At 38.8% G+C, this 27,426-nt stretch overlaps 2 protein-coding genes across 2 annotated transcripts in view; both read right to left on the bottom strand.

Annotated features, from left to right (window-relative positions):
* LOC109834909 (dnaJ homolog subfamily C member 8) overlaps positions 1-7,303 on the bottom strand; it is a gene marked incomplete at its 5' end in the record, with an annotated part of 14,927 nt that extends 7,624 nt beyond the window's left edge. The window contains 4 exons of the mRNA XM_020402924.1: positions 2,432-2,505; positions 2,987-3,064; positions 7,039-7,099; positions 7,193-7,303. Of these exons, the coding sequence (XP_020258513.1) occupies positions 2,432-2,505; positions 2,987-3,064; positions 7,039-7,099; positions 7,193-7,303 (324 nt within the window). The remainder of the gene's footprint in view (positions 1-2,431; positions 2,506-2,986; positions 3,065-7,038; positions 7,100-7,192) is intronic.
* Positions 16,602-17,628, bottom strand: LOC109834907. Its single transcript, XM_020402923.1, has 3 exons — positions 17,521-17,628; positions 17,319-17,436; positions 16,602-16,876 (listed from the first exon to the last, which is right to left on the bottom strand). The coding sequence occupies exons 1-3, from the start codon at positions 17,626-17,628 to the stop codon at positions 16,602-16,604; spliced, it is 501 nt and encodes a 166-aa protein (XP_020258512.1).

The following is a 27,426-nucleotide window of genomic DNA, read 5'->3' as shown; positions in this document are numbered from 1 at the left end:
CTCCATTCTTTTGCAAGAAAGCATTTACAAAAGCCCCAACAATAATATAAAAAAACACTGGGTTAGAAATCGCAAGACTACATAGTGGGTGCATGGACATGCTCTTTATATTGCCTCTCTTTCTCAGTGCTCTATTTTTTATCATACACTCAGGTAATGCATCAGCACTCCTTTTCACTTCTTTTACTTCTGTTTCTACCAACCACTACTCTATTTTAGTATTTGCAGTTAGAAATTGAGAAAATTAATTGTCACTTAAATCATTTCAACAAACAAAATGTACTAAACCTTTTGCATATGTGAGAACTTTGAAATACTTTTGCAAGGGCTATCTCGGCCATGTGAGAAAAGATGCATCTAAATACCAGAAATCCAATCAGCATCTGATTCTATATTCATATTTTGAAATCTATGGATATCAGGTTCTCTCCACTTAGACTATGGGAACAATCATGAATTACCGCGTCCAAGTTATAAGACGATCGAACTGTTGTCAACATATGGATTCACATGTCTCTATCTCTATCCACCAATATGCAAAAAATACCAATATTTGCTCCGTATACGGCACTTTCAAAGCTAACGTGAGCCTGGAAACTCATAAACTCAACTTTCATCTATCTGGAGTATTATATCAGTGAAATGGGTCTAATCTCATGACGCTTGATTAAAATCATTTGCAAAACCGGCATGGACTTAGTATATACCTATGAGTTTCAATTATGATGTTATGTATATGCGCAGTGCACTCTTTGTCACGGCATTAATTTTTGTCATTTCCAGTAACCATTTGCAATCCCATATGCAAGAAAAAGCCTTTTTCCAGGTTGCTAATCCGGGATTATTGTTCCACAAAAAAAAGGCATTCAAGGAAGCAAGAGGTTGGAAATAGATTAAGGAAATATAAAATGACAGAAACACCAGATAAGTGAACATTCACTCATTTGTCACGGCATTAATTTGTCATTTCCAGTTACCATTTGTAATCCCATATGCAAGAAAAAGCCTTTTTCCAGCTTGCTAATCCAGGATAAGTGTTCCCAAAAAAGGCATTCAAGGAAGCAAGAAGTTGGAAAGCAATTAAGGAAATATAAAATGACACAGAAACACCAGATAAGTGAACGTTCTTGATCATAAGCATTGATATGAGAGTATGATTGAAGAAACCAGGTTTAGTAAAATTTGCGTACACCTACTTGATTAAAATATAGGGAAGCCAGGTGATGAAAAAATATTTTAACAAAAGAATATTTAGAAATAAAGATATGACAGGATAATATCAATATATGAAGAAAAAAGCTACAGTCTTCATATTACACACAACAAGAACAAACACTGGAATCAATAGCAGACAAAATAGAAACTTTTTTAAAGTGAAATATCACTCATCCCAGATACAATCAGATCAATAATGCAGTAAGACAAGACCTTTTAGAATAATCAATAAAAGGTGATTAAACTGTGCTACGAGGAAAATATTTGCAAGCAAATGGATCTGCATTTGAATACATATATACAGAAAATCATTTGTTCATAAAATAGAGTTGCTGAGAGTTTACTTGATCTCATATCATGTTATCATTCTAGACTCAGGTTACTATCTGCCTGTGAGAAAGGATTTTTCAAAAATGATGCTTCATGGTGGTCATTTTTGGTGACTAAATGGTTCTGCATATCAAATATATTACATAAAGTAAAACTCTGTTTATGCAATAGAGTTTCTTAGAATTTAATAAACCACCAGCATGCCATTATCCTCGACTTTCCCATTGAACCTTCACAATCCAACGCTTGATCAATGGTTACACTAGCTAAAACCTGATGCCAGTGCCACCTACCTAATCCAACACTTGATAAATGTTTCTGCATATCGAATATATTACATGAAGCAAAAAATTGCTTATACAATAGAGCTCCTTAGAATGTAATAAACCACTAGCATGTCATCATCCTAGACTTTCCCATTGAATCTGACATCTATCCAATCCAACATTTGATCAATAGTTACACTAGTTAAAACCTAACACCAGTACCATATTCCTCGCTGAAAAACTACAAACAAGAGGTATATTTTAATATTTTAAAGCCTATATATCAATTTGAATGCCATAACTCATTGCCATGCAATGTAAGCTCCTTGAACGAAGGAGAACTGCAAGACTCTACTAGACATTTAAAGACTAGATAGATATGACATACGGTTCTAATTAGAGTTTACAACAACGACAGTGGCAACAGCAATAATAGTTAATGATAATTAATAATAAAAATAATAATAGAAAGAAACAACTTCAGAATTGAAGAGTGGAAGCAAATCTGCTCAAAAAGAAAATGGACATCTTCAAGCTTTAACACAAGTTAACACGAGACTTATGTGTGGAAAAAGAATAAACAGCGAAAACAAACAAATTCAGAATAACCATAAGATTACCTCTTCTACCAGTGACTTCACTTTAGAAGCATTGTCTTTCTTCAGTTGTTTCTTCCTCTTCGCCCTGAGCTCTTCTGAAAGTCAGAACATTAAATTTTAACAAGTATGCCTTTTAGTAGTAATATCAAATATATTGTATATTAGAGAAAATAAAACTAATTCCAATCACCGCTGTAACACAAGAAGTATAAAACACATTGACTTCCTAGAGAAATATATAAGCATTACATGAAAGATATAGCCATATAGGCAAGATCTAACTACTATACGAGCATAATTTGTAGCAAATTACTGCCTTTTTAAGATCATTATAACCTACGATATATGAACAAGAACAAAATTCTTTCAGAAAGGAAATTGTTTAAAAAATTGAAAATAACATATAAAGTTCAAGTTAATGAACTACTTAAGCAAGGTCAAAGTCATGAAGTACAGATGAACAAATATGAAACTAAACAGAACGAAGACAAAACTGATGATGGAATTTTAACTGACTGACTAAATGATAATAAGTTAGAAGATGAGAAAGCAGAAGTATTCATATTATAACCCTACCTTTTGCAGCATTGATTTGACTAACAACGTATTCCCTTTCTTGTGGATCAAGTAACAATTGTTGCGCTTTTGCCAATGCTGCCATGATCAACATTATATGCATTAGCTACATGTTAATCCTTTTGAAATTGAAGAGAAGAAAAAGAACAACCAATATCTTGCACAACCACTAAACTTCCATGCCATTAATTCATACTTAAACCTCAGGAACTCAACCATATTTTTTGACTATAGACACTAAAGAACGCGACACGTAGAAAATAGCTATATAATTTCCTAAAAGTCAACAGAAGCAGAGTTCGCCTAAGGCAACCTTAAAAGATGCCAGTCATAATAAATAATAAATTGATGTTGGTTGTTTTGTTGGCCCAATAAGTTGGCCCATTCCACTAAATGCCCAGCTCCCCCACTTGTGCCCTAGCCCCTCTATTTTCCCTCACCTACCCGATGGTTCTCACCTCCTCCTAAGTCTTCGCGATCTCTGGAAGTCTTCGCGATCTCTGGATTTGATGGCCGCCGCTGTGATTTCATCCCTAGGTCGGCTCCCTCCTTCGTTTTCTTCCCTAGCTCCTCTCCCTTGTCGGCTGCCCCCATCCCTATATATGAGTAATGGGTTGGTAGTAGCTTGGTAGAGGGATGAAGAGGAAGTAGAGGTGGTGAGGTGAAGATCTGAGCTTGAACTTCCCTCTGCTGTGTGCGATCTCCCCCTTTCTGCGACTTTGTGCTCCTGTGAGCTTTGTGCTCTCAACCCCTTTGTGCGATCCCCTTTGTGAGTGACTGGGGAAGGAGATTGGCGAGCTCCCAGTTGGTCTTTGGTGGTGCACTAGAGAGGAAAATAGTGACTGACTCAAGCAGGTTTCTGAGCCAAAAACGACATCTCAGATTCTCAACAGTGGTATCAGAGCAAGGTTAGTGTCGCTGTGCTTCAAAACCGTCGCCGATCGCCGCTGGACACCGCCGGACCGCCACTGGACACCGTCGGACAGACGCCGGACCGCCGCCGGACCACCGCGTGGGCGTGGGTAAGGTCGAAACCCTCTCCTAGGGTTTCGCTCAGGTATATCAGCTGAAAACCCAACTCAACAGCTCATGCTAGTTGCTAAAAAAATTTTCCTGTTTGTGTTTCTGCTCGTGCTAGCTGCTGGAAAATTTATTTTTTGTTTCTCTTGTTTTTCCCTTGCTCGTGCTAGTTGCTGTGATACCATTATCTGATTTTTTCTGTGTGAAAAATGTCGGCTGCTAATCAATATGGTATGATTCAATATGGTATGGCTCCGTTCAACGGAAAATCTGATTTTAGCATTTGGAAACAAAAAATAAAATGCATTTTAATTCAACAGAAGTCGTTTAGGGCTGTTGATCAGACTTATTTAACTTCTGACACTGAAAATAAACGGGCGGAAATGAACGAAAATGCTTGTTCCACAATTTATTTGAACTTATCTGACTCTGTGATTAGAAAAGTTGGAATTTTAGAATCTGCTAAAACCCTTTGGGACAAACTTGAAGAACTCTATACTGAAACCTCTTTGCCCAGTAAAATGTTTTTGCTTGAAATTTTTTTCAAATTTAGATTGGATATGTCTAAGGACATTGAGGAGAACCTAGATGTTTTCACAAAACTTATTTCAGATATTAAGTTAACTGGTGATAAACATATAGATGATTATACTCCTATTGCCCTTCTAAATGCTATTCCTGACTCATATAGTGATGTGAAATCTGCTATTAAATATGGTAGAGATGAGGTTACCCTTGATGTTGTGGTCAATGGTCTTAAGAGTAAGGAATTAGATTTAAAACATTCTGGGGGAAATAAAAATTCTGGTGAGGTTATGCATGTGAGGGGTAGGCCTCAGAATAGGTCTAATTACCAAAAGAATGCTAGTAATGGGGAATCAAGTAAGAAAAAATTTGAAAATGGAAGAGGTAGATCTAAGTCCAGGTTTAAAGCTAAAAAATGCTATAATTGTCATGAAACTGGTCACTTTATTAAAGATTGTCCTAAGCCTAAGAAAAATCAGCAAAATGAACATGCTAATATGGCTGTCTGTGAGGGCAAAATGGGTGAGATTTTCATGATTAATAATCTGTGTGATTATGCATATTTGAACTCTGTGTTATCTGATCCTTTGTGTAAATCAGATTGGTTAGTAGACTCTGGTTGTACTTTTCATATGACTCCTTTTAAAACCTTGTTTTCAAACTACAAGAAAATAGAGAATGGCTTTGTGTCAATGGCAAATGAAAAGAAATGCAATGTTTTAGGAACTGGTGATGTATGCCTTAGGTTTTCCTCTGGTTCTGTGTTTACTTTGAAGGATGTTAGGCATGTTCCTGATTTACGTTATAACTTGATTTCTTGTGCATCTCTAGAAAATGATGGTTTGGAGGGAAAATGGGGTAAAGGGGTTATGAAAATTCAAAAAGGGTCTCTTGTTGTTTTTACTGCTGAAAAACAAAACAATTTGTATATTTGTCATGCTGAACCTGTTTTGCTTTGTGTGTTGCCTTTGTGGCCTATTAACCTGCTTTGTGTTTTTTGCTTTGTGCTTGGGTAATTTTCTCCCTTTGCTTTGTGGCCTATTAACTTGCTTTGTGCTTGGATAATTTTTTCCTTTTGCTTTGTGTGTTGCCTTTGTGGCCTATTAACCTGCTTTGTGTTTTTTGCTTTGTGCTTGGGTAATTTTCTCCCTTTGCTTTGTGGCCTATTAACTTGCTTTGTGCTTGTTAGTAGCTTTGTGATTTTTCTCTTTGAACTCGATGACCGTTTGGTAGAGTTCGGTCCTTTGTGGGCTTGGTATGCTTGGTGATCTTACCCCGATCTTAGTGATCAGAGTTTACTTTGTGTATTCTCTACCATTGCTTGTATCTTCTTTGTGATTATACAAGTAATAATTTGGCGATGATGAGTCCTGCAGTTCCGTGTTTTTCCTATGTGCACTACCTTGGGCCAAAGGTGGAGATTGTTGGTTGTTTTGTTGGCCCAATAAGTTGGCCCATTCCACTAAATGCCCAGCTCCCCCACTTGTGCCCTAGCCCCTCTATTTTCTTCACCTACCCGATGGTTCTCACCTCCTCCTAAGTCTTCGCGATCTCTGGAAGTCTTCGCGATCTCTGGATTTGATGGCCGCCGCTGTGATTTCATCCCTAGGTCGGCTCCCTCCTTCGTTTTCTTCCCTAGCTCCTCTCCCTTGTCGGCTGCCCCCATCCCTATATATGGGTAATGGGTTGGTAGTAGCTTGGTAGAGGGATGAAGAGGAAGTAGAGGTGGTGAGGTGAAGATCTGAGCTTGAACTTCCCTCTGCTGTGTGCGATCTCCCCCTTTCTGCGACTTTGTGCTCCTGTGAGCTTTGTGCTCTCAACCCCTTTGTGCGATCCCCTTTGTGAGTGACTGGGGAAGGAGATTGGCGAGCTCCCAGTTGGTCTTTGGTGGTGCACTAGAGAGGAAAATAGTGACTGACTCAAGCAGGTTTCTGAGCCAAAAACGACATCTCAGATTCTCAACAATTGACATGGAAGCCTTAAACTTGTGCTTTCCCCTTTACGAGACAACTATAGCAACAGCGTCTTATGAGAATCTAGAAGGCAGAAGGCTAGCAGGGGTTAGATATATCTTAGATATATCATGTTTCCTCATGCTCATAATACTGAGGCCCCCAAAATTTTCTTGCATTGATAAAATAAAAAGTGAAAAAAAAAATCTACTAAACAACATGACTGGTTTCAGTGTAACATGAAAGGTGGTGAGTTAGTCAATATATTTTCATAATCTCCTTTCCGACCTCACAACATATTTAGATTTTAGAGCATACTTAACTGTTTATAAGTTCTTTTGGCTCCAAAAGTGTATACCATCAAATTTTTACTAAGAACCCAGTTTTCTAATTTCAAGTTTATCAAACATTCCACCGCAACCCAGATAGTGAGAATCAAGTGCGCAGTTTTTCCACTGCCACTTCTCTAAACAACAAGAAGATACAACCGAAAGAAGTTTAAATAGTTCAAATCCAGGTCGGCACTTAAATAAGAAGTAACCAAACACAAGTTACCTCCGAAGGCCTCCTTCGCTTGAGGATGCTTGCATTTATCAGGGTGAACCATCAGAGAGAGCTGCAAAAGAGGTTACAAGGCTAATGTTTACGAACTGATGGTAGAATTTTCACTAAAAAGTGAAGAAAGATAAATCGTTAGCAATAAGCTCACCTTTCGATATTGTTTCTTCACATCATCAGGCGATGAATCAAAGGACAGGTTAAGATGCTCAAAAGGATTCAATTTGAAGCAAGAAAGTATCCTGCGGCAGCCAGAAGATAATAGTTATGCACTAGTTCACTAAATTTACGAGTAATTTACAATACTGTAAGGTGAAAGTTAATCAAATTAATGTGCAGTTGGGGGAAATTGATAGATATATTAAAAAAATTTAAGAATCTGCGTCTCGGGGAAGAGATAACAGTGTAATTCTAAAATTGAATAAAAATTTTCAAAAATCGGGCTCGGGAAAGGCAACTTTAGGTACCCAGGATTGGGCCAAAAAATGTCACTAGATAAGTTGTTTCGGGTGGACCACGGCCCATTTCATCAAAAAAAAAAGGATTTTTTTAGATATTAGTCCCCTATATCTGTAGATTGCGTATTAGAGGCTGTTTGGTTCATTTCCATAAAATAATGGAAATGGATTCCCTCACAAATAACCATATCCAAAAAAAAAAATAGATAAAAAAGGAATCCATAACCTATGTTTGATATGGAATGATAAAGTGAAGAATATAAAAGCATATCCAAAACACATGTTTAGTTCATTTCCAAAGAATAAGAAAAACATCATCATAGAAAGCTTTTCCTAAGCTTTCTTGTGTTTGGTTCAAAACCGTATAATAGGAAAGAAGCCAAAAATCAGTGGATACACATACCTGTGGTAGAGTTACCCTCGAAATTTTTAACCTTTCAGCAATCAAAGCTGGCAACGGCTATAAAAACGGCTAGTAGGGGCTGCAACAACTCAACAAACAAAGCAAATGCAAGCCTATATAATGTATCACCATCACCCCAACACAAGTAATACTCATCTCAGCCAGCAAAGCTATTTTTTGGCATCTCTTTTTTTTATAGGAATCATAGCAACACTGCCATTGCAGGTTGATGGAGCGACAATGTGACAGCAAACAAGAGGGTGCCCCATATGAAGCTAAGTGCAAATGCAAACTTCCAACACCCTTGAAGCTATGTGCAAATAAAAAAAAATAAAGGGAGACATTATTGGGATTACGCTAAGTTCCCAAATAAAGAATGCAACTCCTTTCAGTGGGCCGACAAAGTGGGTGATTGCAGAAATAGAAATCAAGTATCACAAAGTGAAGACATTCTTGAAGATAAAAGGTTAATAAAAATCAAAAAATTGAAGAGAGAATTAAAATCAGCAGAGCATCAAGTAATCATTTGGAAAATTAATATATTGTTTTTAGTTATAACTTGTGTATGTTGGATAGCAGGTTCCTAATATGTTTCCTAATTTGTTTTGGTAACAGGTTATTGGGATTCCTAATCTGTTTTGGTAACATGATTCCAAATCTGTTTTGATAATAGGTTATTAGGATTTATAATCTGTTTTTTTTAGAATTCCTAGTATGTTTTTGGTTTTAGGATTTTTATATATATGGAACGATTGGAAGAGAGAATACAGCAGCAAATTGGGGATATTTGGAGCACAGAAAAGGTGTATTTTCTGAGCTATTGGTTAGGGTTTTATTTGGAGAGAATTAGAGATTTGTTGGTGATATTAATTAGTGAGTTCGAGTGATTTGTAATCTCAGTTTATACTCTTCTTCTCTATTAGTGAAAACCATATCCCCTTCTTACCTCGTGGACGTAGGCAACTTGCCCAACCACGTTAAAATTGGTTATTTGTGTTCGTGCCGTTATTTTGATTGTGTTTGGCCTTCTTTCGGTGTTTGTTTGATTTGGTCTCTCAAAGCACAGCTTCCGTCGCGCACAACAAATGGTATCAGAGCTCGGGCTACGCTTGAGCTATTTGAAGGAGTAGATCATTTTGGAGGCTCGTCTAGGGCTTCGTTTGGTGATAAAGGTGGATCTTTTTGGTAAAGACTCTATCTTTTTTAATTTTGGATCTATTCTTTGTTTGTTCCGCTTTAGTTTGTTAGTGCTTTGAGAAAGATGGTCGAGAAAGAAGGAGTTGTGGAGGGTATTTTCGACGTGAAGACCGTCCAAAGTTTGAATATCCACTCTATAAAAATAGATGTGGAGTAGTTTAAAAGCATAAATAATTTTGGTTTTTGGAGATGTGAAGTCTTGGATGCGCTCAACGCGCAAAATTTGGAAGACACATTGGAGTTGGACGGAAAACCAGACGATATTGAGGAGAAGATTTGGAAGAAGATGAATAGAACGGCGTGTAGTGTAATTAGATCTTGTTTGACTCAAGATTTGAAATATGATGTGATCAATGAGACTTCGGCTAAGAAGATTTAGGAGACCCTTGAGAGCAACTATTTGACCAAGAGTGTAGAGAACCACTTGCATTTGAAGAGAAGGCTTTATCGCTTCCAATTGAAGAAGGGAACCTCCACTGGATATCACATGAACTACTACACGAATCTTCTTACGGATTTAGCAAATGTAGATGTGATGATTGAAGATGAGGACAATATATTGTTATTGCTGAGTTCCTTACCCGACAAAAAATATGAGACCTTTATTCTTACTCTTATTAATTGGAAGGCATCTCTTTCCTATAGTGAGGTCACTGCTGCACTTGTGAATTATCAGCTTCGAAAGAAGGATAAGGAGATTTTAGTTGAGCCGGTAGCGGGGGCATTGGTGGCAAGAGCAAAGAGTCCAAATCAAAATATGAGGTCACAGTCTAGAGGGGTACATCCTGGAGTTTATAGGAATCGGTGTGCTTTTTATAAAGAGGATGGAAATTGGAAAGCCGAATGCCCAAAGTTGGTTGATCGAGCCGGGAAGAATAAGTGAAAAGCTATTCAAGCTTCAGAGGTGAATGTTGTCAAGGCTAGTGATGACAATTCAGATTCGGATTCTTTGGGCTATTCATTAGCACTACCGTTAGTTTGTGTTACTGACTCTACAGAATGGATGTTGGATTTAGGTGCTTCTTACCACATTTGCCCTAGGAGGGATTGGTTCTCCAGCTTTCAGGAGTTAGAAAGAGGAGATGTCGTGTTCATGGGTAATGATCATGAATGTCCTATTGGTGGTATTGGTATCATTCGGATTAGGATGTGTGATGGGGTGATTCGAGAATTGAATGAAGTGAGATTCATTCCTCAATTGAAGAAGAACATCATTTCGCTTGTAGTTTTGGAGGCAACAGGCTATATGATAACCTTAGAGGATGCATATTTGAAGGTCACATTTGGGTCTATTATTGTGATGAAGGGCATCAGGAGGAAGAATTTGTATTATTTGATTGGAAGCACGGTGATTGGTAGAGAGCTGACGACTTCTTTGGATTTGGCTAGACTGTAGCATTTGTTGAGGCTGGGGTATTTGATTGGTTGTGTCGTGTATGATTTGTTGAGGAGTACTTTGACCTGCAGATTGAAGTCCTGTGAGCACATTGATATGAGCAAGAAGACCAATGTGGAGTTTAACACTTCTATCCATCGATCGATGGGTCTTTTAGGTGGTGTTTATTCAGGCATTTGGGGGCCTTCCAAGGAGGTATCATTGGGAGGTAATCGGTATTTAGTTTTTGTAGTTGGTGATTGTTCTAGGCATTGGTGGGTTGCAACCAAGTCCCGTTAGTATGAAGTCCTAGAAGTCAATAACAGATGGAGGAAGTGTATTGGCAGAAAAGTAATCCGTCGTTCTAGTTCTGATAGGGGTCCTTACTTGCGTTTATGCTAAGTTCATGGCAATTGGAAACACTTCATTGGAGAGGAAACATTAGGGCAACGATATGGGATGATATTTTTGATTGGTCGTTCCTTTCTGGAGGAGGATCGGCGTTTGATGTCAAGCATTGGTTTTGGTGTTTGAGCTTCGACATATTTGGGTCATTTTAGGCATAGGTTACCAACTACTGTATTTAGAGTTATTGGATCTGGTGGAGCTGCTTTAGATTTTGGGTTGCGTCGGATGTTTGGTTGCTTGGTATTTGGTCACATCAAGGATATGAGATTTGATCCAATTGCACATTTAGGATTTAGAGGCTCGTTTGGTTATCAATTGGGAGACTCTGATTTTGTTCTGAGCAGGTATGTCACGTTTGACTCTCGGCAGGTGGAGAGTATTGATTAGATCGTTGGGATATCATAGCGGGTGGAGGGTGATGCTACTCCACGTTGGGTGAAGATTACTCCACATACTACAGATCATATTATATCATTTGGAATTCCAGTTGAGGTGACACAGATTGAAGATCATTTGGATTTGGATGTAGATGATGAGTTGATTAATTCGAGTGTAGCTGGTGGACATAGTTTGGATTTAGGTATAGATGTTGATTCACCTCAGGTGGAGGTGTTTGGTTTGCTTCACTTTAGGGCCATTGGGAGAGCTATCCGGCACAGATTTGTTGGTGAAGGGTTGAGAACTCTTCTAGTTGATTGAGGGTCTTTGGAGGCCATTTGAGTGAACTACGTAAAGACTTGATTCCTTGGGCAAGAGGATACATAGGCAGTCAGTTATGATGCAGCTGGTTAGGTAAGTTGATACCAACATTTAGAGTTTGTTCGCATTCTTATTTGGGTTCTCGACTTGTTGTAGATTGAGTCCGTTATCGTGGATTTGTTCCACTTTGTACTGGACGCAACAAGTGAGACGTTTGGTTGGTATTGGTGTCGGTTCAGTTTTGGAAAAACTTTACCGAGGTAGAGAATTGTTGAATAGAAGGTTCCTAATATGTTTCCTAATTTATTTTGGTAACATGTTATTGTGATTACTAATCTGTTTTAGTAACATGATTCTAAATCTGTTTTGGTAACAGGTTATTAGGATTCCTAATCTGTTTTGTTTTTGGACCTAATATGTTTTTGGTTTTAGGATTTCTATATATATGGAACGATTGGAAGAGAGAATAGAGCAGCGAATTGGGGATATTTGGAGCACAGAAAAGAGGTATTTTCTGAGCTATTGGTTAGGATTTTATTTGAAGGGAATTAGAGATTTGTTGGTGAGATTAATTAGTTAGTTCGAGTGATTTGTAATCTCAGTTTGTATTTTTCTTCTCTATTAGTAAAAATCATATCCCCTTCTTGCCCCGTGGACGTAGGCAACTTGCCGAACCACGTTAAAATTGGTTGTTTGTGTTCGTGCTGTTATTTTGATTGTGTTCGGCCTTCTCTCGGTATTTGTTTGATTTGGTCTCTTGAAGCACATCGGTTTGATTTTGGCTTCCGCCGGGCACAATAGTGTGATCGTATTTATCTTTAAAAATATGCCATGTAGTTGCAAAGTGTAATGAGATATGAAAGGAAATTTTTATGAAAGTCAAACAATGGAGTATAAGGCTCAGACTAAAGTCATATTATCAGTATTCGATGCATCGCCTAAATATTGTATCATATTATAGATTACCTACACATAATGGTTGCCTCATCTAAAAAATGCATGAGCAGTTTAGATTACAATCTCATCATGGTAAGCTTTATCTAAACAATAAAATTACAAAATAGGTTGCATTAACAAAAAAGACCAATCATCATTGCCTATTGCAAAAAAAACCCAAACTAACTTATGAAAATAGTTATGACATGTGCACAGATGAGGAACCATAGTTTGAGAGAATGCCCATACCAATACAAACTAGTAGCATTTCACACGAAAAGTGCAGTCCAATCAACTGAAGTAGATAAGGAGCTCAAACACGGTTATAGCTTATGCAAATATAACAAGCAAGTAGAGATCTCAAACCCAGTTATAAGCTTAAGTAGATAAGGAGCTCAAACACGGTTATAGCTTATGCAAATATAACAAGCAAGTAGAGATCTCAAACCGAGCTCAAACACGGTTATAGCTTATGCAAATATAACAAGCAAGTAGAGATCTCAAACCCAGTTATAAGCTAAAGTAGATAATATATCATAAACAAGGTATAAGTTGAAACAGAAAATATAAGCAAAGCTGAAAACTGAAGCAAATGCAACAACTTAGGGTTCAAAGCTAAAAAACTGAAGTAAAGCTGCAAAATGAAGGAAATGCAACAACTCAGCTAGAAACTCAGCAAACAAAGATGAAAATGGCTAGTAAGGGCTACAAACAAACTCAGCAATAAATTCAGCAAACATTGCTGAAAATATCAGCTAAAAACAGTTAGTAGGGGCTGCAATGGAGTACAAGGCTCAGACTAAAGTCATATTATCAGTATACGATGTCTCGCCTAAATATTGTATCATATTATAGGTTGCCTACACATAATGGTTGCCTCATCTAAAAAACGCATGAGCAGTTTAGATTGCAATCTCATTATGATAAGTCTTATCTAAACAATAAAATTACAAAATAGGCTGCATTAACAAAAAAGACCAATCATCATTGCCTATTGCAAAAAAACCCCAAACTAACTTATGAAAATAATTATAACATATACACAGATGAGGAACCAAAGTTTCTGAGAATGCCCATACCAATACAAACTAGTAGCATTTCACACCAAAAGTGTAGTCCAATCAACTGAAGTAGATAAGGAGCTCAAACACAGTCATAGCTTATGCAAATATAACAAGCAAGTAGAGAGCTCAAACCCAGTTATATGTTGAAGTAGATAACATATCATAAACAAGGTATAAGTTGAAATAGAAAATATAAGCAAAGCTAAAAACTGAAGCAAATGCAACAACTCAAGGTTCAAAGCTAAAAAACTAAAGTAAAGCTGCAAAATGAACGAAATGCAACAACTCAGCTAGAAACTCAGCAAACAAAGATGAAAATGGCTAGTAAGGGCTGCAAACAAATTCAGCAAATATTGCTGAAAATATCAGCTAAAAACAGTTAGTAGGGGCTGCAATGGAGTACAAGGCTCATACTAAAGTCATATTATCAGTATACGATTCTTCGCCTAAATATTGTATCATATTATAGATTACCTACACATAATGGTTGCCTCATCTAAAAAACACATAAGCAGTTTAGATTGCAATCTCATCATGGTAAGCCTTATCTAAACAATAAAATTACAAAATAGGCTGCATTAACAAAAAAGACCAATCATTATTGCCTATTGCAAAAAAACCCCAAGCTAACTTACGAAAATAGTTATAACCTATACACAGATGAGGAACCAAAGTTTGAGAGAATGCTCATACCAATACAAACTAGTAGCATTTCTCATATGAGGAACCAAGTTTAGTGGATAGCCATCCATTTCCACACTAATAACCTGCAAACGATAAAGAAAATAAAGCAAATAGATAATATAACATAAAAAGGACATAAGAAATTGCTCAGGTCTGATAATGAGATTGAAGCAAACAATGATTTATGCTCATGTTACGCCAAATTCACATAACTCTTTGAAGTCAAATGCAAAGACAAGTATTATAGTAAATTGAACATTAAGTCAAAGGGTTGTTTCATGATAAGCAAATATAACATGCAAATACAAGAAAAGAAAATGTTAGGTAGCAGTTGCATTATGAACATAAAGTCAAGGGGTTATCTCACGATATTACATGATCATAACATGTTCATAACTTGATTATAAATACAGTCATAAGAGTGCAAAAGTTGGTAGGAAACAAATCCATTACCCAAGATAGTCTTGTCTACGTCATATCATCTCCGTCAATCCATTTTCGCGGATAATCTTCTCTATGAAAAGTTTATGTGCATTTTTTGTCTTGATAATGAACCTCCTAGCTTTTGATTCATTGTCATACAGAAAATCTAGAACCTTGTCCAATATTGTCTCAAAGAAATCAGCCTCATGTGCTAATAAAGCCTTGGTCATGCGATCAGTCCAATATAAAATATGTTGGTTTTGAATTAAGTGGGACATGGACTCGATGAGTTCACGTATTAGTGAATCATCATCTTTACCATTGACACTCTTCTTTTTTGAATGAGGTTTGACGTTGGATGTAGAAGTTACCTCACTAGTCAACTTCACATTTTGAGACCGAGGGTTAATCTTTTCAACACTTGTTGTCTCAATCTCAAAATGTGAGTTGGGGGTCTCATCATTATCAGTTTCACAAAGATCGATTGGATCCTCAGAAAATCCAAGAGGCCGACAAGAACCAAGTTTCTTACCCACATCTTTGGCATAATTTCCCCTTGCTTGGTCATCACCAACAATCGTACACAAATCATCATAGTGAGTGAGAGGCGTGTTCAAGTACTCCTTCAACTTTGAGCTATTTCTTATTATCATGTGTAGTAAATAAATGTAAGAAGAAAAATTGCTCGCTAAATAAAATTATATGCAAATAATGCAAGATAAATACTCATTATATAAATCGATACCTTTGTCCACATATCAAATGAATCTGGATCCATGGTCATAATTTTTGGCGTTGGATCATATCCGGCACCACTCATGTTCATTACAGTTCGCATATCAAAAAACTTGCTCTTCAAGCTCTTCATCTGGTTTATCACATTCTCCTTTGTAAATTCAGTTCTACATTGCTTGTTAACCTCTTCAACAGCCATTTTGTATGCATGCATTTTAAAGTTCTTATCAACCTTGAGACTATCTCTTGCCAATTGAGCAAGAACAGGGATTAGAATATCATCATGCCTTCCATTCCAATACATGTTAGGCACACCCCTAGTGTTTGGAGCATTGTCTATAATTGTTGATGCCATTCTTCTTTTAGCAATTACTTTCTTCTTTTTTTGGATGGCGAGATTGCCTTGACATCAACTTCAACAACCCTCTTTTATGAAAGACTCTCTCCAGATTAGGTAGCATTGTTTTGTGGGATAGTGGTTGCATCGAACGTTTGGTGGCTATTAAGCATGTTCATATATGACAGAGGTTGTTGAGTCATATATGGGAAATTATTGTCATAAGGAGAGTAAGATGGATACGGAGGGGGAGGAGCAGAGTAGGGTGCACGAGGGAATGACATGAAGCTCATGTTCAAGTTTGAATGAGGAACTCTAGGGGTTTTAGGAGAGGGAGTAGCATCACAATCATCATTTCTATCACCAAATTCAGCCATACTTTGAAGGATGAAGCTCGTGTTACAACAAAGTTCACATAATGAAAATATGAAGAATAAAGCTCATGTTAGACCAAAGACACATAATGCAAAGAGAAAATCAACACAACAATTGTCAAACTTAATAAATACAACAAGTCCCAACATTAAACTTTAGAAATACAACAAAGTTTACATAATGAAAATATGAAGAACAAAGCTCATGTTAGACCAAAGACACATAATGCAAAGAGAAAATCAATACAACAATTGTTAAACTTAATAAATACAACAAGTCCTGACATCAAACTTAAGAAATACAACAAAGTTTACATAATGAAAATATGAATAACAAAGCTCATGTTAGACCAAAGATACATAATGCAAAGAGAAAAACAAATCACCATTGTCAAACTTAATAAATACAACAAGTCCCGACATCAACTTTAAGAAATACAACAATACTAGAAATACTAATATGTCAATTACAAGCCAATTTCGGTTGTGTCCCCACCATGATACTTGTTACAATAATCTACCCACACAGCACTTGCAATGTCGTCCCTCTTCTCTTTCCATTCATTCATTGAATCTCTTTCTTCTCTTTGAGTTACATTTTGAGAAAAGTTGGCAACATTATCATCTTCACCCTTAGTAGCTATTCCTCCATCATCATCGTCAATAGTAATATCCTCATTCAATAAGTCATCGCCCGGATCAACTATAGCAATGTAGTTATGAAGTATAGCACAAGCCAATACTATATCAACTTGGGTTGGAAAAGGATAATGTGGCTTTACAGTGAGGATTTTGAAACGATTCTTCAACACTCCAAAAGTTGATTCAATTTTAGACCTTAGCGATGAATGTCTTAAATTGAATAACTCTCTTCTGTTATTTATTAGACTATCTCTATGCTCATTTAAATGGTAACATACACCACGATAAGGTGAGATGAAGCCAGACATGATGGTGTACCCCGCATCACACAAATAATATTTGCTTACAATTATAAACAACACATTATAGTAAATAATTAATTTTTGTAAATTATAAATGAATATTCATTTTAGTGAATAATGAGTAATTACCATCGTAGACTCTCAATCCATGAGGTTGAGGTCTTAAAAGTGCATCTTGTAGTACTCTATAATCATTTGCGGACCCCTTCTAACCAGTTAGAACGTATGAAAATAACTTACTTGGGGTGCATGCGGCTAGAACATTTTGAGTCACACCTTTACGACCTCTAAAGCGGGCCACAAGTCTAGCAGGAAGAAAAACGTCAATGTAGGTCCCATCTATCATGCCAATGCAATCCTATATAACGTATGAAATTTACTATTATTTCATAGGATAACAAATTCACTTGTTCAGATCATGTTATGTTTATGAGTGAATTACCTTGAAATAAGGATAGTACAAATGATTGCTTACAATCTTTGGCGCCAATTCCTTTGGTACTTTTGCTTCAAGAACCGACCCCTTATACGACCAACTGCTTCTAAGCATTTGTTAAAATATCTAGAAATTGTTTCTTCTGATCTTATAATTTGTGATCTTACTATTCTATTTTTTGTTTTATGTCCTAATATATTAAGAAACATGATTAGTTGCTCTTCAACTTTAACATCACGTGAATCTTGTAGTCGGCCCGTCACTCTCATTATTCTAACAAGATTTTGAAATGTATACGACCTCATTCTAACATAATCTCTACAGTTGTGACTATAGCCAGCAAATACACGGCATATGTGGGCATTCCTAGACTCTATCTTCTGTTTTTTCCCCTCCCTATGGTGATAGGTGATAGATTTTCTTCTAGAATGTATTCTCATTATACATGTCAACACAGTCACGATGGCGGACATAGTAGCATTACTCGATATCCTCATTAACGCTTCGTCGTCAATATCCTCCATCAACAATGAGTGCAAAATATATTCTTATACATAGACAAATGCTTAGATTCGAATTTTCATTTCTAAAACCTTTAACTGATATTAAGTTTAGTAAACTTATATAACTACAACAATATTTCTTATTATCAACCATGATATCATATTGTACATGAAATCATAGTGTTCCAATATTTTGAGCTAGCCGCCTACATATATACAGAAGACATCAACAAGTAAAGATACACATCTAAAAAGGTAAATATAGAAAACAAAAATTAAAGATGGTTTGACCATATCCAAAAATAGGATTCAACTATTAAAAATCAAGCGTAGTTAATAAGACTGCAGTTTGATTCATTCAATCATACAGTTTGCTAAACAATAAAGATGGTCAACAACCTAAAATTATGGATGTCATCCTAAAGCTTTTCTCAAAATAATTCAGATATTTTCTAACGTCAACATCGACAACATCAACAACATCAACATACAGAAGCACCAACGTGACAACATAATACATATATTTTCTCAAAATAATACAAGATATGTGCTTTCATTTAATCATACATATACACCAACTGTATTAATAAACTTTCTAATTTCTTATTAAAGAGCTTATCAAATTGTAATTAAATAAAATCAGGTAAAATCAGTTTATTATATCAGAACAAATAGTGACAATTAAAAAAAATTAGGGGAAGCTTGTACCCTAAAAGAGTTAGAGACTTAAAACAATATTTTAAGCTAGAGTCAGAAAACTATCTTTTAAGCTAACAATTAACAAATAAGAAGCCTACATTTGTAAATAAGGAATAAATACCAAGTTAATAAAGTATAGAAGAGAGAAAAGTGTGCATCGAAGGAAGGTCTCTCTTTTTTATCTTTGCTTTGTCAATACTAAATTTAACGACAAAGACTAGGATTGGTAGAAGGAAGGTCTCTCTTTTTTATCTTTGCTTTGTCAATACTAAATTTAACGACAAAGACTAGGATTGGTATAGAAGAGAAGGTAAGTTTAGAATGTTGCTTTGTCAATACTAAATTTAACGACAAAGACTAGGATTGGTATAGAAGAGAAGGTAAGTTTAGAATGAGAATAAAGATGATTATGCTTTGCCGCACTCCACACTAATTCTATTTATTTATTTTTACTCATTGTAATTTCATTTTCATCTATCCACAAAATTTAGATTTAAACTACATAATTTTGCCATAAATTATAAAAACAGCTAAAAAGCAGATAAATCAAGTTTACCCTAATTTGATGTATATTTAAAAAATCAGATAAAATTTACCCTAAAATTTGCCATAATTTTACTCAATTTTTCCGACAATTACAAAACTCAGTTTTCCTAAACTTGCCCACAATTAAGTAAATAGTGTCAATTTTAAAAAATCATATAAATTAAAAAAAATTAAAAAAATTAAGTGAAGCTTGTACCTTATCTTCGTTGTGGAGTAGACCCCGATGATCAAAGGTGAAAATTGAACCCCTAACCCAGAGATCAAGCCGTCATATCTAAAGTTCAGATTAAAGAGGAGTGCCGACTACACCCGTATCAGAGATGGTCGCCTCCATTAATGATGGCGACATGCACTGTGAAAACCCCCAACTTCAGAAAATCAAAGACTAGTAAAACCCAAAAATTAGAAAATTCCTTTTGAAATCAAGAGCTAGGCTTCATCGAGGAGATAATCAAGGTTTTAATCGACCATACTAGATCGATTTGCGACAGATTGTAGCAGATATTTGCCTTGATTTTTTCGATAAAGCGGCGCGAAACAGAGGAGGGAATGGTAGAAGAAGAGGGAACGAGAAGATGAGGCGGTGAGGGTAATGGGGGTACGGGCTCTGACTATATCACATGAATAGAAAAGGAAAGACGGGTGAAGTTGAGGTGGCAAGCCTCTATCAAATTTCCAACCCATTTCCACTCCGAAAGATAAGAAATAGTCTGTCCAAAAAAATTATTGTTAGCTCTGTTTTTAGCAAACCTTTTCTTAAAAAAAGCTGAAACAAACACGGTTATTGGAATCCTATAACCTTCCAAAACCTACTTTTTGTTCCAAAACTAAGGGTTTCCTAATATCAGAGCCTAACCAAACAGCCCCTTAGTCGCTCACTTGTATATTAGTCCCTCAAATCATATATTGTAACACCCCCACTTTAGTCCCACATGGATAAGTATGAACAAATGTTAGTGGCTTAAATAGAGAAGCCCAAAGTCCAAATATAACTAATGCTAGCATTTTGGCAGTGGACTTTAGCCAACATCGAGTTGCTCTTGGTGGATCCTACGACTTGCACGCTCCAACGAGCCCATGGGCCCGAGACGTGACAAAATGATATCATAGCAGTTGCCAGCCAAAAGTGTGGAGCTAAATGCTATACTGGGCTAAGTGTTACATCGCGTGAATGCGGTAAGAGCCGCCTCTAGAGCCCGTAAGAGCCACCTCTAAAGTCCACATTGCCTGGCAGTGATACCGGGATGTGGTGATTATAACACCCCCACTTTAGTCCCACATAGACTAGTGTGAAGAAATGTTAGTAGCTTAAATAGAGAAGTCCAATGTCCAAGAATAATTAGTGCTATTTTGGTAGTGGGCTTTAGCCAACATCGAGTTGCTCTTTGTGGGTCCCACGGCTTGCACGCGCCAACGGGCCCATGGACCCGGGGCGTGACATATATAGTTTGGTAAATTTGTCCCTTTGGTGCACTAACGTTAGATTTGAAGGGAATATTCCCTCAAATGTAATGGTTGAAAACAAAATGACATTAATGCCCTTCTGTTAAGTTCATAAATCTACTTTTTTAACAAACTTTAAAATCCATACATGCTCCTAAAAAACCAAATCCACATAGTTTTTCTTCTCTAAGGGTAAGGGTGTCCATTCGGGCGTAAGGCCCAGGCCTGGGTTGTCATAACCCTAATTTTCGAACCTAAAAAGAATATTAGAGCCGGACTAAACCTGTGAAAAGTCCTCCCAAAATATGCATTCATTAAAAGACCATCAAAATAATCTCTTCATTGAACTAAAACCAATAATAAATATTCTCTATAATCCCTAAAGTCAACATTAATCCAATTAACTTGATATAAACAAATATTCCTCAACTTGAAATAAAACTCGACCTAAAGGAAAGAATCTTGTTATTACAAAACTCTCAATTTATCAACTAAACATCAAAGACTTTATTTAACATTAATCTAGAAGACAATAACAATTTCAAATTTTATTCCTTGCTTTGTTTTAAGAATTTGAAAAATCATTAATTCCACATAATCCCGAGTCTCTGAAAAGAATGAAAACAACACAATGAGTTCATAACTCAATAAGTGGATAAATTCATACATTGAATACTGGTTTTGCAAAAATTCGAATATTTTGACAACATAAGCAAAATATAAGAATGATAGAGAATATCAATGAACTCTAGTACTGATGCAAATATTTAAGAAAACTTAAAAATCATGAAATGAAAATAAGCAGACTACGTCTCAATGAGGTCAACACTTTATACTCCGATTGACTCGGTAAATCCCAAAATTATTAAGCTCATGGTTCCGGGATGGTAAGACCCAAATTTGGGCTCTTAGTGTAGGCGTATAAAACTGCCTATAGGTCCCTTAACACAGCTCGACATCGCCGATTCGACGAACCGACCATCGGGCGACGTATGCAGACACGATTGTTAGTCCACAACGCCGAAGCCAAGTGATACGCGACGAAGCGCATTAACGAGGCTATGAAGCTAATGAACCGCACGCAAACAACGGAATAAATCCACTCGCGTGCGGAATCAAGCTAACGGTTTGAAGAGTCAACGAGTCATCCAACCAAGAGCGGACTCGGATGAATCACGACCACATCAAGATCGGTTTCAGACTCGAACTCAGAAGCGGATTTACTGCCAAAACAGGAATCGGATTTACTGCCTAATCAGGAATCGGATCTACTGCCAAATCAGATCAACAAATCAGAGTCTGAATCAACCGCGAGACCGGACAAAACAACGAAACCCAACGCCTAGGGGGGGCTCGGCCCAGTGCGGGCCACCCATGGGTGGCCGACCCAGATCTGTGCGCAGGCACAGATCTGAGAGCCTATAAATAGGAGGGCCTTGGTTCATTTTCAAGTTTGGATTTTTTGGAGGCGAAGCCCTGCTGGATTGAAGACTCAGATCTAAAAAAGATTCAAACTTTAGGACTTCGAGAACTTGCTCATCCAGATCTGTTTGGGACTTTGAAGACTTGCTCATCCAGATCCGGTGCTCGGCGATCGTCAACGTCAAATAAGGCAAGAGTTCGAGAGGACCGGATCTCAGATCTACGCAGGCATACTCCATATCAAAGCTTGGCCTTTGATCCCGAGAATTAAAGGCTACTATTTCCTTGGCGAAATAGTACCCTCGGCTATTATTTCCTTGGTGAAATAATACCCGTCGTACTGTGTAGATCCGACCGGATCTAGATCGCACGGTGGTCCACGGATAAACCCCGGCGCAGGCGAAGAACCCACAAAGCGAGTGACCGCAAAACAGGAGCTCGCGATTTGTTCGACAAACAATGATAAAAAGTTGTAATTTTTCTTTATTTTTCTTTGATTTTCATTGTAACCGGATCTAAAAAAAAGACCGGATCTTTGTAACTCAAAAAGTTGTTATTTAAAGATAGCAATGGAATCAATAATGAAGAAAGACACGATTTTTCCCGCGAACAATCTGGCGACCACAGTGGGAGCCACCGACCTCGCTGCCGAGATCGTTGCGTCGCAGCCGCGGATCTCGATCCCGGTCGAGGAGGAGGTCGAGTATGAGTTCGACTAACAAAAGTTCGAGGAGCATCTATCATACTCGTCCGGATCTACCTCCCCTTACAAGTCCAAGAAGTCCAAGAAGTTCTCCTTTAGGAGAAAAGCTCGTTGGTGTGAAGATGTAGAAAACACCAACGAAGATCCCGCCCCGTTTGATGCCAAAGTCGCATCGGGTGAGATTCCTCCAACTTCCAACCAGGGCAGGCCTATTTCTGTCAATCCCTCCGTCACCAAAGAAGTGATGACTCTCTCAAAGAGAGCTCGCCAAAGGCGACGCCAACGCTTGGCCCGAGAATTCGCAAAAGCGATGGAGTCAACCGACGGAATCCGCTACAACGCGGATCTGAAGAACAGGAGAGGCAAACAGCCTCAACCACCGATGAATGGCAGTTCCTCCAAGCCGCAGCCGTCGAAAGTTCAACCTCCGGCGAATCAATCCAGACCGCCGATGATTTCCACAACTGCTCCGGGAGATCTCGCAGGACCATCCCAGAAAAGGAAGTCAGTCTTGGAGCGTCTCGGTCCATTTTCCGAGGAGCGAGGCAAAACTCCAGTGCAAGAGCGTTTGGGCCCGATGAAGAAGCCCCGAACGACTCAACACGCTGGGGGGTCGCCGTCACCTCCAACGTGACAACGAGCTCAAGGCAACTGCACGCACTAATTTGCGCATCGAAGTCCAAGAGCCCGCTAAGAATTCATGCCCAAAAAGGCATGTCTCGAGGCGCGTGACTCTTGAGAGCCCAAAGAAGGCAGTTCACTCTCAGAAGGAAACGTTATCGTCTGATGATGATTGCTTTATACCTGAGAAATCGTGCCAACACACGATAGGTTGCTCTGACTTTCAAACGGACGAGCTGTACTATCGTGCTGGGGGTACGAGCAAAGCCAGAAAGAGAAGTCCTCGAAGGCTAGAAACTCAGTGCCCTTGTTCAAAGCTCATTCGGGCGGTACTGTCTGAGTGCAACTGCATCAAGGCAGTCCCTGAGAGAGTTTCGGTGTTCGAAAGGCTTAATACTGAAACGCCAAAACCAAGGCATAGGCGTTTCCGACAAAGAAGAACGGCGGTTAAAGACGGAGAATTTCCGAGGGTCACCGCCAACATGAAATATGACCAGCAAAAGGACGTCGACACAGGATAATCCCGAGTCGATTCCGGAAGTACCCTGGCGGATGACCCGTTTGCAGTCCAGAGCCATCATACGAGGAACTTATGGTAGGGTTCGGACAAGATTACCGTCGGAAGATGAAGAATCAGATTCCTGCTCTGCCGTCGCCTCAGATAATACAGTATCCAGCGAGGGACAGCTCCGCGAGGCGTTTATGATAAGTGCGGAGCAAGTGGCCAAAATGCTTGAAGATGCCTTAGCTAAGCAGCAGGAAACCTTCAGGTTCGAAATGCAGATGGTCATGCAAAACATGAGAGAAATGCATGACCAGCAAATCCAAGCATTGACGAACCAGCAAGGCGAGCCAAGTCGTCGTAACCCGGTGAATCTGGAAGACGAAGACACTAATGAGATGCATAATAATCCTCCCGTCAATGCAGGGGGTGGTAACGAGGATGCCAACGAGGATACAAGTGAAGACTTGAAGATCAAAGATCTCGAGAGCAAAATCAACACATTGATCTCCGCTCAAGAGACGAAGAAAACAGGCATTCCCTGTCCATACCCACGAGAATGGGAATCGATCCCCTATCCGGCGAAGTTCAATCTAATCAACTTCACGCCGTTCGATGGGAAGGGTTCCCCCACTCAGCATTTGATTTATTTCAAATCGCACCTGGGTATTATTTTCGGCAATGAGCCTCTGATGGTGCGGTCATTCGTTGGCACTCTTCGCGGAGCCGCCTTCGATTGGTATCGCCGCCTCAAGCCAGGTAGCGTGAATAGTTGGGATGACATGGAAACCAAATTCCTCGCCAACTTCTTCGACGACGACACAGAGATATCCATTGGGTCGTTGCTGGATGAGAAGCAGAAAGATGGGGAATTGGTGGACACCTTCGTCAAAAGGTTCCGGAACAAGGCGATGAACTGTCGGGACCCGATCACTGAGGAGTTCATTCTCCAGACTTGCCACAACAACCTTGCACTGGACGTGTTGGAAGCAATGGGAACAACACCGTCTGACACTTGGAAAGACTTGAAGGTGCGCGGTGAACAAGCCGAACGCTTCCTCCGAAGGAAGAAGGCCGAGAGGAACCGACCGACGACTAATCCTCTGAACTCAAACTTCGTCTCTCGTGGTAAGGGCAAGGCACCTGCAGCTGCTGATGGTGCTAATCAAACGTCACAACAGCAATCCCGAAGGCAGCAAAAGACTTCGGGTCCGAGACTCCAAAGAGAGTATTCCTTCAAGGACGAAGACGTTCCAGCCATCTTCGAATCCCTCCTTGAAGGTAACAAGATCAAGCTACCACCTATCACAAATCAGGAGGAAGCTGACAACACTACGGACCCAAAGTACTGTGCATACCACAGGAGGGTCGTTCATCCCACCAAGGATTGCTTTGCTCTCAAGAATAGCATTCAGACCTTGGTTGAAGCCGGCGTCATAACGCTGAGGTAAGCCAATTGAGAATGGCAAAACTCCGACCGGTATAAGAGTATAAACTGCTTCCTAAAACTCCAAAGAGTATACGAGTATAAACTGTTTCTCAATCCTCCGACCGGTATAAGAGGTTAAACTACTCCCTGATACTCCAATAGGTATATGAGTCTAAACTGTTTCCCCACTTTTGACGGGAAGTTCCTGGAGAATATTAAGCTAATATTCTTAAGGATAACCCGGTTAGTTAACTGATAATAATGTCCGAACCAGTTCCGCAGAGGAAACTGGGGGTGGACGATTTATGTAATGGGAAGTTCCCAAAACCACAGCAATGTAATGAATAAGAACTCCCATTCTCACCATGTCTATGCACTCAACACTCTCTCTGTTAGAGTCTGGACGTAAAGTACCCACTTGGTCAAACCTTCTTACAGTTAGGACCACAGTCAAAATCCCCTCTCGATTCCCCCAATGAACGAGAGGTCCACAAATTGAGCGATCAAACCTTCCTACAGTTAGGATTGTCTCAAAACACCCACTTGGTCAAACCTTCTTACAGTTAGGACCACAGTCAAAATCCCCTCTCGATTCCCCCAATGAACGAGAGGTCCACAAATTGAGCGATCAAACCTTCCTACAGTTAGGATTGTCTCAAAACACCCACTTGGTCAAACCTTCTTACAGTTAGGACCACAGTCAAAATCCCCTCTCGATTCCCCCAATGAACGAGAGGTCCACAAATTGAGCGATCAAACCTTCCTACAGTTAGGATTGTCTCAAAACACCCACTTGGTCAAACCTTCTTACAGTTAGGACCACAGTCAAAATCCCCTCTCGATTCCTCCAATGAACGAGAGGTCCACTTTCAAATCGAGTGATCAAACCTTCCTACAGTTAGGGTCACCTCAAACTCCTGTTTGGCCAAACCTTCCTACAGTTAGGGTCAAAACCATAATTCGCTCTCGATAAACGAGAAATTCATCTTTAGTTCGGTAATCAAACCTTCCGACAGTTAGGGTTATCTGAATCTTTTCGATTCTTGGAGTGGAGATCCCACTCTTGGTTTCACCTTTCCGGATTCTGGGGGTGGAGATCCCACCTCGAGTCTCCTTTCCAGCTGAAGATAGAATATAAAATTCTTCTTCTTCAGTGTCGGGAGATAGAATATAAAATTCTTCCTCTCCCATTTCGGGTTCGTCTTTGCCCCAAGAGAAGACACCACCTTTTTCAACTCCCAAAATCTGTGCCTCACAGGTACAGGGAATTTTATCTCGAATCCTAAGTAGGGATAAGTCAACGCCTAACACGCGTTGCCGGTTTAGTCTTTCACCGATTGAAGAAGACACTAGAATTCCAGTCTAGGAAGTTTATCCCGAATCCTAAGCAGGGATAAGTCTGCGCCTAACACGCGCTGCCGGTTTAGTCTTTCTCCGAAGAAAAAGACACCAGAGTTTGATTCTGGGGTATTCTATCCTGAAACCTAAGCAAGGATAAGTCTGCGCTTAACCCGCGCTGCCGGTTAGTTCTTAACCGTTAAAAAGAACACCCGTCTGCATATTCAACATTGTGACAGGTTGTTATTAATAACACCAGAATCCATGCCTTACACGCATGGGGAATTTCATCCTGAATCCTAAGAAAGGATATGCCGACGCCTAACACGCGTCGCCGGTTTAGTCTTTCTCCGAAGAAAAAGACACCAGAGTTTGATTCTGGGGTATTTTATCCCGAAACCTAAGTAGGGATAAGTCAACGTCTAATACACGTTGCTGGGTAGCATGTTCCCATAACAATGGTGAAGTCTATGTATTCGAAGTCATAGCCACAAGTCTCAGAGGATTCAATCTCTGAGCACAACGTTACATGCGGAACGGATTTAGATAATTCGAACGGTAGTCGGTAAGAGCACGTCAAATTCGTTGAAGGCTGAGGATTTGCCAAAAATCCTAAGTCAACGTCTCATACACGTTGCCGGGTAGTCTATTCCCATAAGAAAGACGAAGTCTACGTATTCAATATCGTAGCACTAAGAGCGTTAAC

The sequence above is a fragment of the Asparagus officinalis genome, chromosome 3 (genome assembly GCF_001876935.1).
Source record: "Asparagus officinalis chromosome 3, Aspof.V1, whole genome shotgun sequence".
Classification (NCBI taxonomy): Eukaryota; Viridiplantae; Streptophyta; class Magnoliopsida; order Asparagales; family Asparagaceae; genus Asparagus; species Asparagus officinalis.
Note: the sequence above shows the minus strand (reverse complement) of the source record. Positions and strands in the feature narration are given on the sequence as shown.

Bases quoted from the DNA above. Each gene is read 5' to 3' on its own strand.
- LOC109834907 (XM_020402923.1), bottom strand. From the start codon at position 17,628: ATGCTTAGAAGCAGTTGGTCGTATAAGGGGTCGGTTCTTGAAGCAAAA. The intron at 17,437-17,520 runs GTAATTCACTCA...TACGTTATATAG, and splicing joins TGTACTATCCTTATTTCAAG to GATTGCATTGGCATGATAGA. The intron at 16,877-17,318 runs GTAAGTTATTTT...AAGTTGATATAG, and splicing joins TCTAGCCGCATGCACCCCAA to TATTGGCTTGTGCTATACTT.